Consider the following 11,657-nt stretch of genomic DNA (forward strand, 5'->3'; position numbering starts at 1 on the left):
ACTCAAGATTCAGAATACTAAACAAGGTCATAATGAAACATGAAACAGGATGTATAGCATAACAGAAATAAGAAATAAGATAAAAAAGAGAAATAAGAAATAGGAAATAAGAAATAAGAAATAAGAAACCCACATAGTAGTACTAAACACAAACAGACCAAAGACGCCCACCACACCCAAACTATCCTAACTGGCTGTTCCTACCTATGGACACAGTCCTAGGATAACTAACCTGGCTACACAAAAACTCTCCTAACTACTTGCTATGACTCACCCAATCACACTAGCCTTCTACCCTTATCCGCGATCTCCACACCTTCCTATCTAGGGCTATGTCCTCAGTAAGCTGTAACTGCTCCATGTCATGTCTAATCACTTTCCTCCAGTATTTCTTCGGTCTACCTCTATCCCTCCTTAAACCATCCAAAGCTAGATTCTCACATCTATGAACTGGGGTATCCGTGCCCCTTTTCACCACATGGCCAAACCATCTCACCCTCACTTCCCGCATCTTTTACTCCACCAAAGTCACTCCCACCCTCTCCCAGATAATCTCATTCCTAACACTATCCTCTCTAGTAATTATACACATCTAAAGAAACATTCTTATTTTCGCCACCTTTAATTTTTGAATGTGAGAGTTCTTGACTGGCCAACACTCTATTCCATACAGAATGGCTGGACGGACTGCCACTCTGTAGAATTTGCCTTTAAGCTTAGGGGCACCATTTTATCACACAATACCCTCGAGTCGAGCCTCCACTTCATCCAACCTTCCCTAATACGTTTAGAGAGCTCCTCATCAATCTATCCATTCCCCTGAATCATAGACCCACGATACTTAAAACTATCCCTCTTACAAAAATCCTGGGAATCCAACCTTACTACCACCTCATCCTCCTACCTCAAGTTATTAAACTTGCATTTCATATACTCTGTCTTGTACCTACTCAACCTGAACCTTTTATATTTAAGGGTTTACCTCCAAATCTTTAATTTATCATTCATACCCCTCGCGTCTTATAAATCAGAACTATATCATCTACAAATAACATACACCAAGGCACCTCACCTTGAATACTCTGCGTCAACACATCCATCACCAACACAAATAAGAACGGACTAAGAGTCAATCCCTGATGCAACCCTGTATGGACCGGGAAATGCTCTGAGTCTCTTCCCACTGTCCTTACCCAAGTATTCACTCTATCATACATGTCCTTAATAGATCTGGTGTATGCCACCAGGACCCCTCTCACCTCTAAGAATCTCCATAGAACCTACCTAGGGACTTTATCATACGTCTTCTCCAGGTTGATGAACACCATATGTAAGTCCCTCTTTTATTCCCTATACTGCTCCACCAATATCCACACCAGGTGAATTGCCTCTTTTGTTGATCGACCAGGCATAAATCCAAATTGATTCTTCAAAATAGACACGATCCTCCTCAACCTCTGCTCAACTACCCTCTTCTAAATCTGTATAGTGTGTCTCAACAACTTAATACCCCTGTAGTTGTTGTAACTATGAATGTCACCCTTATTTTTATATACAGAAATCATCGCACTCCATCTCCAAGCCTCAGGTATTTTAGCAGTCTTAAAAATACCATTAAATAAATTGGTCAACTACCTTAAACCTGCCCCCCAGTGTACTTTCAAAAATCCACCGGAATCTCATCAGGCCTCATCGTCCTACCCCTCCGTATCTTGTGAATAGACTCTATGACATCCTCAACCTTAAAAAAAACTACAGTAACTGAAATCAAGGCACTCCTCTGAGTGCTCCAACTCCCCTAACTCAATGCCTCTGTCCCCCTCATCATTCAAGAGTCTATGAAAATACTCTTGTATTTTTTTTAATGTGAACATCCTCTACCAGTACTCTAACATTTTTCATCTTAATGCACTTCACTTGATCGAGGTCACGACCTTTCTGCTCCCTAGCCTTAGCAATCCTATACAACTTTTTTTCCCTGCCTCTCTCCTTTAACCCCGTATACAGGCTCTTAAATTATGTTGTTTTTGCACCCGTAACTTCTAACTTATCCTCCTTCCTTACTAATTTGTAATCCTCCATATTCACCTATTTCTTTTCTTCATCTTTACTCTCAATCAACCTAATATACTCTCCCTTCTTAATCTCTACTTTCTTCTTAACTTCTTCATTCCACCACCAGTCCCACTGATGCTGTCCTGCCCGACCCCTCAAAACAAATAATACCTTTCTAGCAGTCTCCTTGATGTAGCTGGTAGCCCTATCCCACATATCATCCACATCCCACCTACACTCATACACCCTCATCCTCATCACTTTCTCTCTTATCTCCAGTGCACTAATTGACGTTAAGCCACCCACTTAATTTAGACCGACCCTCTTTGGCCCTCCTCTTCTTGCTCTTTTTGATAACCAAGTCGATCACCAGAAGCCAGTGTTAGATCGAAAGATGCTTACTCAGAATAAATTTACACTCCTTATATAAATTCATATCCTTTTTCCTAAGCAGCAAGAAGTCAATCTGAGTCTTGGTTATCACACTTTGGAAGGTAATCAGGTGATCCTCCTTCTATGGAAAGCTCAAATTCACTACCACTAACCTAAAGGCCCTTGGAAAATCCAACAGAGCAGCTTCCTGTCCATTCCTACAACCGAAACCAAAAACTCCATGCACATCATCATAGCCTCCCAGTAAAACCCCAATGTTCCCATTGAAGTCCCTTGCTATGACAATCTTCTAAGAGCTAGGCACGCTTCTCACCACCTCATCCAAAGCCTCCCAAAATCTTATTTTTGCCTCCTCTTCTGATCCCACCTGCAGCACATAAATACTAAACACATTCAACATAAACCCCGCAATGACCAACTTAATTGTCATCAGCCTATCACTGGCCCTCTTGACCTCCACCACATTCCTTCTAATCTCCTCATCCTTTAGGATGCCTACTCCATTCCTATGCCTCTTACTCCCTGAGTACCATAGCTTGTACCCATCCATATCCCTAGCGTTAGACCCTACCCACTTAGTGTCCTGAACACACGCAATATTATTCCTTCTCTTCTTAAGAATTTTCACCAGCTCTACGGACTTACCCTGAAGGGTCCCTATATTCCAATACCCTACCCTCAACCTATCTTCTTTTGCCTTACGCCTACCTCTACCGCCCCTCACCAAACCATTCCTAACACCCGACCTTAACTCTAGTCCCATCCCTGCCCTCCTCTCTTCCCCTAACCCTAAAACAACCCCCAACTCCAACCCCCTCAAACATGACCCTGTTCTACCATCAACCCCTAAAGCCACTACTCAAAAAAATAAATCCCCAAACAAAATAATAGTAGGAAACAGAAGGCAGAAGACACGCACAGTACACACTATCCGACCTAGTAGCTAGAAAAACACAATAATATCTACCAATACGAGAAAGAAGCCATTCACAACAAATTGTAAGTTAGTCACAAGAAACAAAATAATAAGACAAAACTAAATTGTAAGAAGAAACTAAATATCAAAGTTTAGAAGTCACCGGGTACTCGTGTATGCCAAGTCCTCTCCGCTTGCGTCCTATTGTTGGGTTCTGGTAATTTGATGTTGAAATTGCTTGCCAGAATAAAGTCATTGGAAAAATGTCGCCGGAGCGTCGCCTGAATGTCGCCGGAGCGTCGCTTGGATATTGCCGAAATCTAGTCACCGACTGTCGTCGTACCAACCTGAGTGTCCGATGATGCACACTAACACCATCGCCGGGGTCATGCAGGCGAAAACCCTAGCCCGCTAGCGATAGCAGTGACGAGAGCGAAAAAGGGGAAGGGAGAGAGAGGGGGATAGAGAGAATGAGGGAGAGAGAGAAACGGGTGGGAGAGAGTACACTGACCTGTTGCCGACGCGTCTATGCTGTCGCCGGCGTCGGAATAGTCTGGTTAGTCAAAGATAACGTTAAAGGACCGTTATAGTGAAGGGCTCAGGAGAGAGAGAGAGCGCTTCCCACCCGTTCTATCCTCAAAATCAGTTTCAAACGAGAGGGGGGTTAATGTTTTTAAATTAAATATGTCAAGAATGCAAAAAAAGACAAATTAAGGCATAGTAACAGAGATATACCGGCCGTGAGGATTTAAGTTACGTATAATTCCGTTAGTGAACTTTTTAAAATTATTAGTATAGCTTAAATTACTACAGTAAAATTACTTTATAATTTTATCAAGCTGCCAATTAATAATAATGGTCGAAATTTATAATATAAATAATCTGATTGCATGATTTTTTTAAAAAAAAATATTAATGCATAGAACATAAATTGAAATTTCTAACTTAAAAACTTTTACCTAGGGTTCCATCTGTTCCATCGACCCTTTTCGATTTCCCTCTTCTCTTTTACATGCAACTAGATTCCCTCTCTAGAAAGCTTGTTTTGTTCATGCACATCCATTTTTCCCCTTTTTTCCTAGAATTATTGGAGTAGTATATCACTTGATTTATTATAAGTTTGAAGATAGTGAATAAATAAATGGCAAAGATGTCGCTACTAGCTAGTATGTGGGTTAATTTTGCATATGATCACTTAATTTTTATTTTGTTTTACTAAAATTATTAAATTATTTCTTATAATGAAAAAACACTCAGTTTAGCTAAGTATCACACAATATGATTATATGTTTTTTTTTTTTCATAACTAAAGGTCGCTCGATTTTACCTAAATATCACAAATATATATTGTTATGAGATTAATGAAGTAATTTAAACTTCAAACTAGAGTTGACATATTTCCAAATACGAATGAGTAAATCAATCTTACAACTTCCAAGATAAAGAAATAGTTAAGATACTAAGGAATCAATAAAGCTACAAATATTTTATTTATGATTTTTAATTAAAATTTATGTTTTCACGTTGCCAACGAAAATAACAGAGTAAGGAATATACAATTAGTTGCACAAGAACTTGAATTTGCGACATTGTTGTGTTTCAAAGACGAGATGGTGCCGGTTATAAGTAAGTGTTAACCACCTAACTTTTTGTTATTTATTAAAAGTCGTTGCTTTAGACAAATTTTCTTTTTACTATTTTTCTAATTTTAGAATTAAAAATTAATTAGATATATTTATGTTAAAACCGTTCCTTATTAGAATTCATCATAATTAGTGACAACTAATACTTTTTTCATTATTTTAAGAATTCTAATAACTCTAATAACTCTAACATATATCTCACTTCCGTATCTTTTGAATTACTGGGTTCTGATACCATTTTGCAGGGGGGTGCGGATATTTAATAACTCTAATAGATTTATTAGGTTTTCTAGTGAATCTATTTTTATTTGTGTGTGGATATTCCTTAAATTTTGTTTCAATATCTTTTAATGATTTACTTTTTTCGTAAGATATATTCATTAATTTGTTTATTATTTTATCCTGTAGTAATTGCAGAGTTACAAATTTCTATATAATAATTTATCCTATCTGTACTGTAATATATATCTAATTCTAGATTTTCAATGTTATTTATTATCTTGTATTGTTCTTCTCGTAGTGAGTTTTTTAAATTATATAAACTATCACATGTACTTTTTTCTAAATTTTCTAAGGTTTTTTCTATCCAAATTAATTTTTCTTTTAGGTTTTCCATTATTTTTCTAATTCGGTTTCTATAATTAATTTCATTATTTAGATTTTCTTGATTTTCTCTAGTTTTTCTAATATATTCTAACATCTCTTAATCTGTATAATATCCTTCTGGGTAAATTTCTTCGTATAACTGTTCTAGCCAATTTATAGTTTCAATTTCATAGTCTATTACTTTTTCTAATATTATTTTCTTAATATCTATTATTTCTATATTTTTAAGTATATATAAGATTAAAACTTTAAGATAATCTAGATGATCTATCTTTTAAAATTGATTTTATTATAATATTTTGTAGTTGTTTGTTCTAGCCTTAGTAGTTCTTGTATATTTTTATTAAGAAATTCTATGTATTTTATGTTTTTATTTTCCATGTATTTGTCTATATTTATTTTTAGCTGTTTTTCTAGTAACTATATGTTTCTTATATCTTTTTCTAAAAATTCTATGTAACTTATCATGGTAAGTATTTGTAAGAGTAATTAGGTAGGTATGGTATATAATTTACTCTAGTCATGTAATATTCACCAAATGCTTTTTCTAATATGATTTTTCTTATATCTACTACTTTTATATCTCTAAGTGCATACAAAATAAGTATTTTAAATTTATCTACCATTACATCAGATAAATAATTATTCATTTTCATAAAATTGCTTTTTCAAAATATTCCCTTCAACTATGTACATAACAAAATATGGTCATCTTAGATTACTATATACTAGATTATTCTTAAATAATATGTTCTTCCGTCACTATTAACATGGTAATCCGGATACTTTTTCCTTTAAACAACGCCTCTACTCTGGTTACTCCCCGCCACGGCTTCTTGCCTCATTGGTTTCACCTTTAGGAACGCATAGTCCTTAGGGATCTTTCTCCGTTTCCTCTTTGTTAATAAACTTCTTAACATATTATTCTTCGAATAATTCTACTATAAAGTAACTAATATGAATTTATTTTATCATATCATGATTGTTGGGAATTATGAATTTAGCTATTCATAATCATAAATAAATATACCTGTTCGGGTAGTTTTGATATTTCTGAAGTTTGTTCCTCCATAGCTTTTTCCATTGAAATATGTCTATTTAATTAACTGAGTAAAATATTTATTGTGGAATGGAGAGAGTGTTTGCTTCAACGCATGAAGGCTTGCTTTTGCAATGCCTTCTGCTTTCTTTATTTATAGAACAAAATCTGAACCTTATTTCTACAAATCTTTACACGTTTTTAAAATGTAAAACAAAAAAGCTAAAAAGTAAAAAAAAAATGGGGCTAGGCTACTAACTAGCCTACTAGCCTTTTCTTACAAATCTACAAATCTAATTATTACATCTTACGTAAAGTCTAAAACAATAATTCAAGACTTTGTACAATAATTCAACAATATCTTGTCTCTGTTGATTTTGTCATATCTGCTATATCTCCATTATTGCTTCTTATCTTATCTTTCCAGTCTGCATTTTGTCTTCTTTTATTCTAGATGTACTTCTGGAATAATGTTATCTTCTCCATTACACCTCGAACATTGGTGATCTGGATATTTGTGTCCAATTATTTTACAATATCTTGTCAGTAGTCCGTCTGAAATAAATCCTTTTTTTATTGCTCTTGCGGTAGATTGTTTTTCTGGGTTGAGTAATGTCATTATCCATTGTCTGACATCTTCCATATCTGCTTGTCGTAGCTCTTTTGAATTTGAGTAAATCATTTAATGATCTCTCGAATAATAGCTCCATATTGGGTTTCCATTAGTATAATTATTTGCTAGTTCTTGAATAATCGTAGCTAGTCCAATAAGTCGTTTATTTGCATAGAAGTCTGGTATCTCGATTCTGGGTATCTCCGGTTGTTGTGTAATATCTTCTGGTATGATCATATCTCTAGTTAGTCCTATCTTTACAACTTGTATAACTGATTTTATTTCGTCATATAGTATCTCTGCCGGTGCAGTATAACACTTTATATAAAATAAATTTCCTTTCGTTATCCTTTTGTAGGTGGTGAATATCTTATATAATTCTTCCATAGCTGTTAATTCTTCTCCGTCTTGGGTATATATGGTGTTTAATAGTCCATAGTCAAAATAGGTTTTTACTAGGCTTGGGTTAGTTTTGGGTAGTGCAATTAGTTTGTTATATCCTTGTAATTTTTGGGTTATATAGTTGGTGTTTGGTTCTTTGATGTTTGTAGCTCTGGGGTTATGGTTTAGAAAAGTTTGTACTATGTATATATTTTCTATGTATTTCTGGATGGTGTAGTTGTAAACTTTTTTATCTTGGTTTGAGCTATCTCGGTATGTGCTAACTTGTGGGGGTATGAATAAGTGGTCTTTTTGTGTTTTTGGTGTAAATGGTTTTTCAAATATTTTATTCATATTCATATTCTGGTATCTTGGTCGATTAACTCCTTTGCTTGTACCTGCAGAAGTAGATTGATAAATGTTATGGGTTTTATGGAGTGTCCCAACGTCTCCTTCTAGCTCTGGATTTTTAATGTCTTCCGATCGACATAGCTCTGCACACTGCTGAGTTAGCTGATTTGTAGCTATAGACTTCAGTTTATCTTCATTAGTCTTTAGCTTTTCTATCTCATTACCCATACTGTCCACTTTCATTGAAAGCGTAGTTAGGGTGTTAAGTATTTTTTCTAGAGTATCTTTTTCTATTATTTCAGTCTGTGTAGCTTTGTCTTGATATGTAATCTGCAATAACATTTTTGTTAGTACTGATCACTTCAATTGTAAATGTGAAATTTAATATATTCAAAACTAGTCTCCCAATTTCTTTTGTTGTAACTGAATTTTGTATTTTCTTTGTTAGCCACCAGCGTACCTGTGTATTATCTGTTCGTACAATAAATTTGTTATATACAATATATGGCTCAAACGTTAATAAACATTTATATAATGAACATAATTCTTTCCTATTTATTTCCCATTTTATTTCTGTTTCATTGAACGTACCTGAGTAGTATCTACAATGGTGTTCTATTTTTTCTGCTTCATATCGATATTTAAGTACTCCTCCATAACTATATTCACTAGCATCTACTTCTACTATATATATAAATTTTCTATTTTCATCTGGAAATTGCAATTTTGGTAATTCTTTACAAAGTAATTTTATTTTTTGAACTTGTTATTTATCTTCTTCATTATAGTTATATTCTACATCCTTTTTAAATTTTTTCTGTAGTGGTTTTAAAGTTTCTGCTAATTTTGGAATATATTCTCTTACTTGGTTTACTAGTGCTAAAAATGATTGTAATTTCTTTTTTGTATCTAATTCTTCTTTCGAATTTATTATTTTTTGTACTATATGTTGTTGCATTTTTACTCCACTTTTATCTATTTGTATTCCTAAAAATTCTATCTGATTTTTCATAATTTCAGTTTTCTTTTTGCTTAGACTTATTCCTGATTTTTCTATTATATCTGTAAACTGTTCTAATAATTTTAAATGTTCTTCTTTGGTTTTTGTATATAATAATATATCATCTATGTATACTATACGATTAGATAATTGTTTAAAATAATTATCCATAAAATGTTGATATCTACCTGGTGCATTTTTATATCCAAATGGTAATACGTTCCATTCATAAAATCCTTGTGGTACCGTAAATGCGGTTAATTCTTTAGATTCTTCTTCTAGCTTTAGGTGGTAAAATCCTGATTTACAATCGAATTCGCTAAAATAATTATATCCTTGTATTTGTCTTATTTTTAATATCTTATTTGGTATTGGATAATTATATGTTATAGTTTTTGCATTTAAATTTCTATAATCAATTACCATCCTACTTTTTCCTTTTTTTTGTTCGCTATGTTTATTTACTATAAATGCTGGAATATTATGTTTACTATTACTTTTTTGTATATATTGTTTTTCTAATAATTCATCTATATGTATTTTAAATTCTTTTAAATAGTCAAAATTATATGTTAATGGTTTTTGTGTTATTATGCTATTTTTATCTATCAATTCAATTTTTATAGTAGTTTTATGTTTTTCCCATCCTTTTAATGGATCTTCACTATATAATTGTTCTAATTTTTTCTGAATTATTTCTATTTTATTTATTGAAAATATAGTTATTTCTGTTTTATTTATCGAAAATACTACTAGTTCTACTATATCTTCAGTATTCTTTATATTTTCTAACTTTTGTGTAATTTTTTTGCTTCCTTTTATCCAATCAGTTTTCTTTCTTATTTTATTATTAACTCTTTTTGCTCTTACTTTCTATTTACATGGTGTTGTAAACCACCAGTCTGTTTTGGTTATTATATGTGGGTATAATTTATCTAAGAATGACATTCCTAAAAGTATATCTTTTGATGTTAATTCATAATTATAAATTTCTTCTATTGTTAATATCTTATCCCATACTTGTATTTTTACATTCTTAGCTTTATAAGTAATTAAGCTTCCTTCATTATTAAATCCTTTAACTATTATTGGTATTTTTAATTTATCCCATTTACTTTCTGGTAAGCAATTATATCTACATAAATTAGCTTCTGCTCCTGTATCTATCATAGGCGTATAATATCTACTGTAATATCCTTCTACTACTATCTTCATTAATACATATATCTTCATTTCATGTTAAGGCTCTTTTTAAGAATAATTTTTCTTTGTTATATGTTAAGGTTAATTGTGTATGTTCTATATTATATGGTTTTACTTGTTCTAACCATTTTATTCCTAATATTATATCTGCTTTTTACATTTCTTCCTTTACTTCGAATTCTATTTTTATTTTTCTAACTCCTATTATTATTTCTTTTTTTGCTATATTTTTATTATTTATTAAATTTCTTGGTAGATCTGGGCACATATCATTGTCAGTCTTTATTTCTTCATTTTTTACTAGATATTTTGCTATATAATTTTCTTCTCGTCTTGTATTCAAAAGTATTAGATATTCTTTTTCATTTATTTTTCATGTTATGTAATATTGGTTTAAATTACTTATTGAATTCGTTTCATAACTTGTTCTTTTTTATGAGCTTGATGATTCTGGTTTTTCATTAGCTATTCTTTTCGTTGTACTTATTCTATCATTTACTATTTCTAAATTTTCTTCTGTATCTATGTCTCTATAGCTATAATCATTATAATCTATTGTTTTTACAATTTGTTCGAATGGGCTTTCTATTCGTATTTTGTTAATCTTATTTTTTCCTGTTATTTTATGTTTTGTTGTTAATGCATATAAATTTTTGCATCTTGCTGTAAATATTTTACTTCCTGGGGTTAATTCTATTCCGGATATTTTCCAATATAATACTAATGATTTATCTATATTTCCATCTGTTACTGCTATTGAATAATTTGCACTTATTATAAATTTAAATTTTTGTTATATTAGATTTCCTTTTACGGCAGTCAGTATGCTTTTTTCTATAGGTTTTATAATTCTATCATCTGCTAAATATAATTCTATTGGTGTATCTATTCCTTCTCTAAAACATGCTTTTATTAGTATCTCTGTACCTCCAAGGTGTACATATTTTATTGGATCTCCTTTACTTTTTATTTCATTTATTTCTTTATTAATTATTCTTTTTGTTACTAGTGGTATACTAGCTTTGCCTTTTGCATATCTGCAGTCTATTACATGTTCTTTTTGGCATACTACATAATATTCATCTTTTTTCCTAGTAAAAATATTTTTTATTGTTGGTATTTTAAATATTTTCTCTACACTTAAATCTAATTCTTTTCCTTTTATTTCATCAAATATGTTACTGTCAAATATTATTTTTTGTTCCGTTCCTTCATCATTTAAATATTCTTCCTTTGTTATTATTTTTATATCTTCTTCAGTCATTTGATTCATCTATTTCACTATCTATTTCATTATCTGTTTCGTTTTCTGAAATTTCATATATACTATCCTCACTTTCTAATTCATAATCTATATAATCTATCTGCATATATTCTGTATTATCTATTTTTATTTCTGATATTTGTTTATTTTTTGGATTTTTAGGTAATTTACAATCTCTAGCTAAATGTCCTAA

The 11,657-nt window shown here is 31.9% G+C and overlaps 1 protein-coding gene across 1 annotated transcript; it reads right to left on the minus strand.

Moving 5' to 3' along the window:
* Positions 1–2,088: 2,088 nt before the first annotated feature.
* Positions 2,089–2,998, minus strand: LOC124898474. Its single transcript, XM_047412121.1, has 3 exons — positions 2,816–2,998; positions 2,601–2,734; positions 2,089–2,287 (listed from the first exon to the last, which is right to left on the minus strand). Exons 1-3 carry the CDS (start codon positions 2,996–2,998, stop codon positions 2,089–2,091), a joined length of 516 nt encoding a protein of 171 aa, XP_047268077.1.
* Between the last annotated feature and the right edge of the window lie 8,659 nt (positions 2,999–11,657).

The sequence above is a fragment of the Capsicum annuum genome, chromosome 5, assembly GCF_002878395.1.
Source record: "Capsicum annuum cultivar UCD-10X-F1 chromosome 5, UCD10Xv1.1, whole genome shotgun sequence".
NCBI classification, from domain to species: domain Eukaryota; kingdom Viridiplantae; phylum Streptophyta; class Magnoliopsida; order Solanales; family Solanaceae; genus Capsicum; species Capsicum annuum.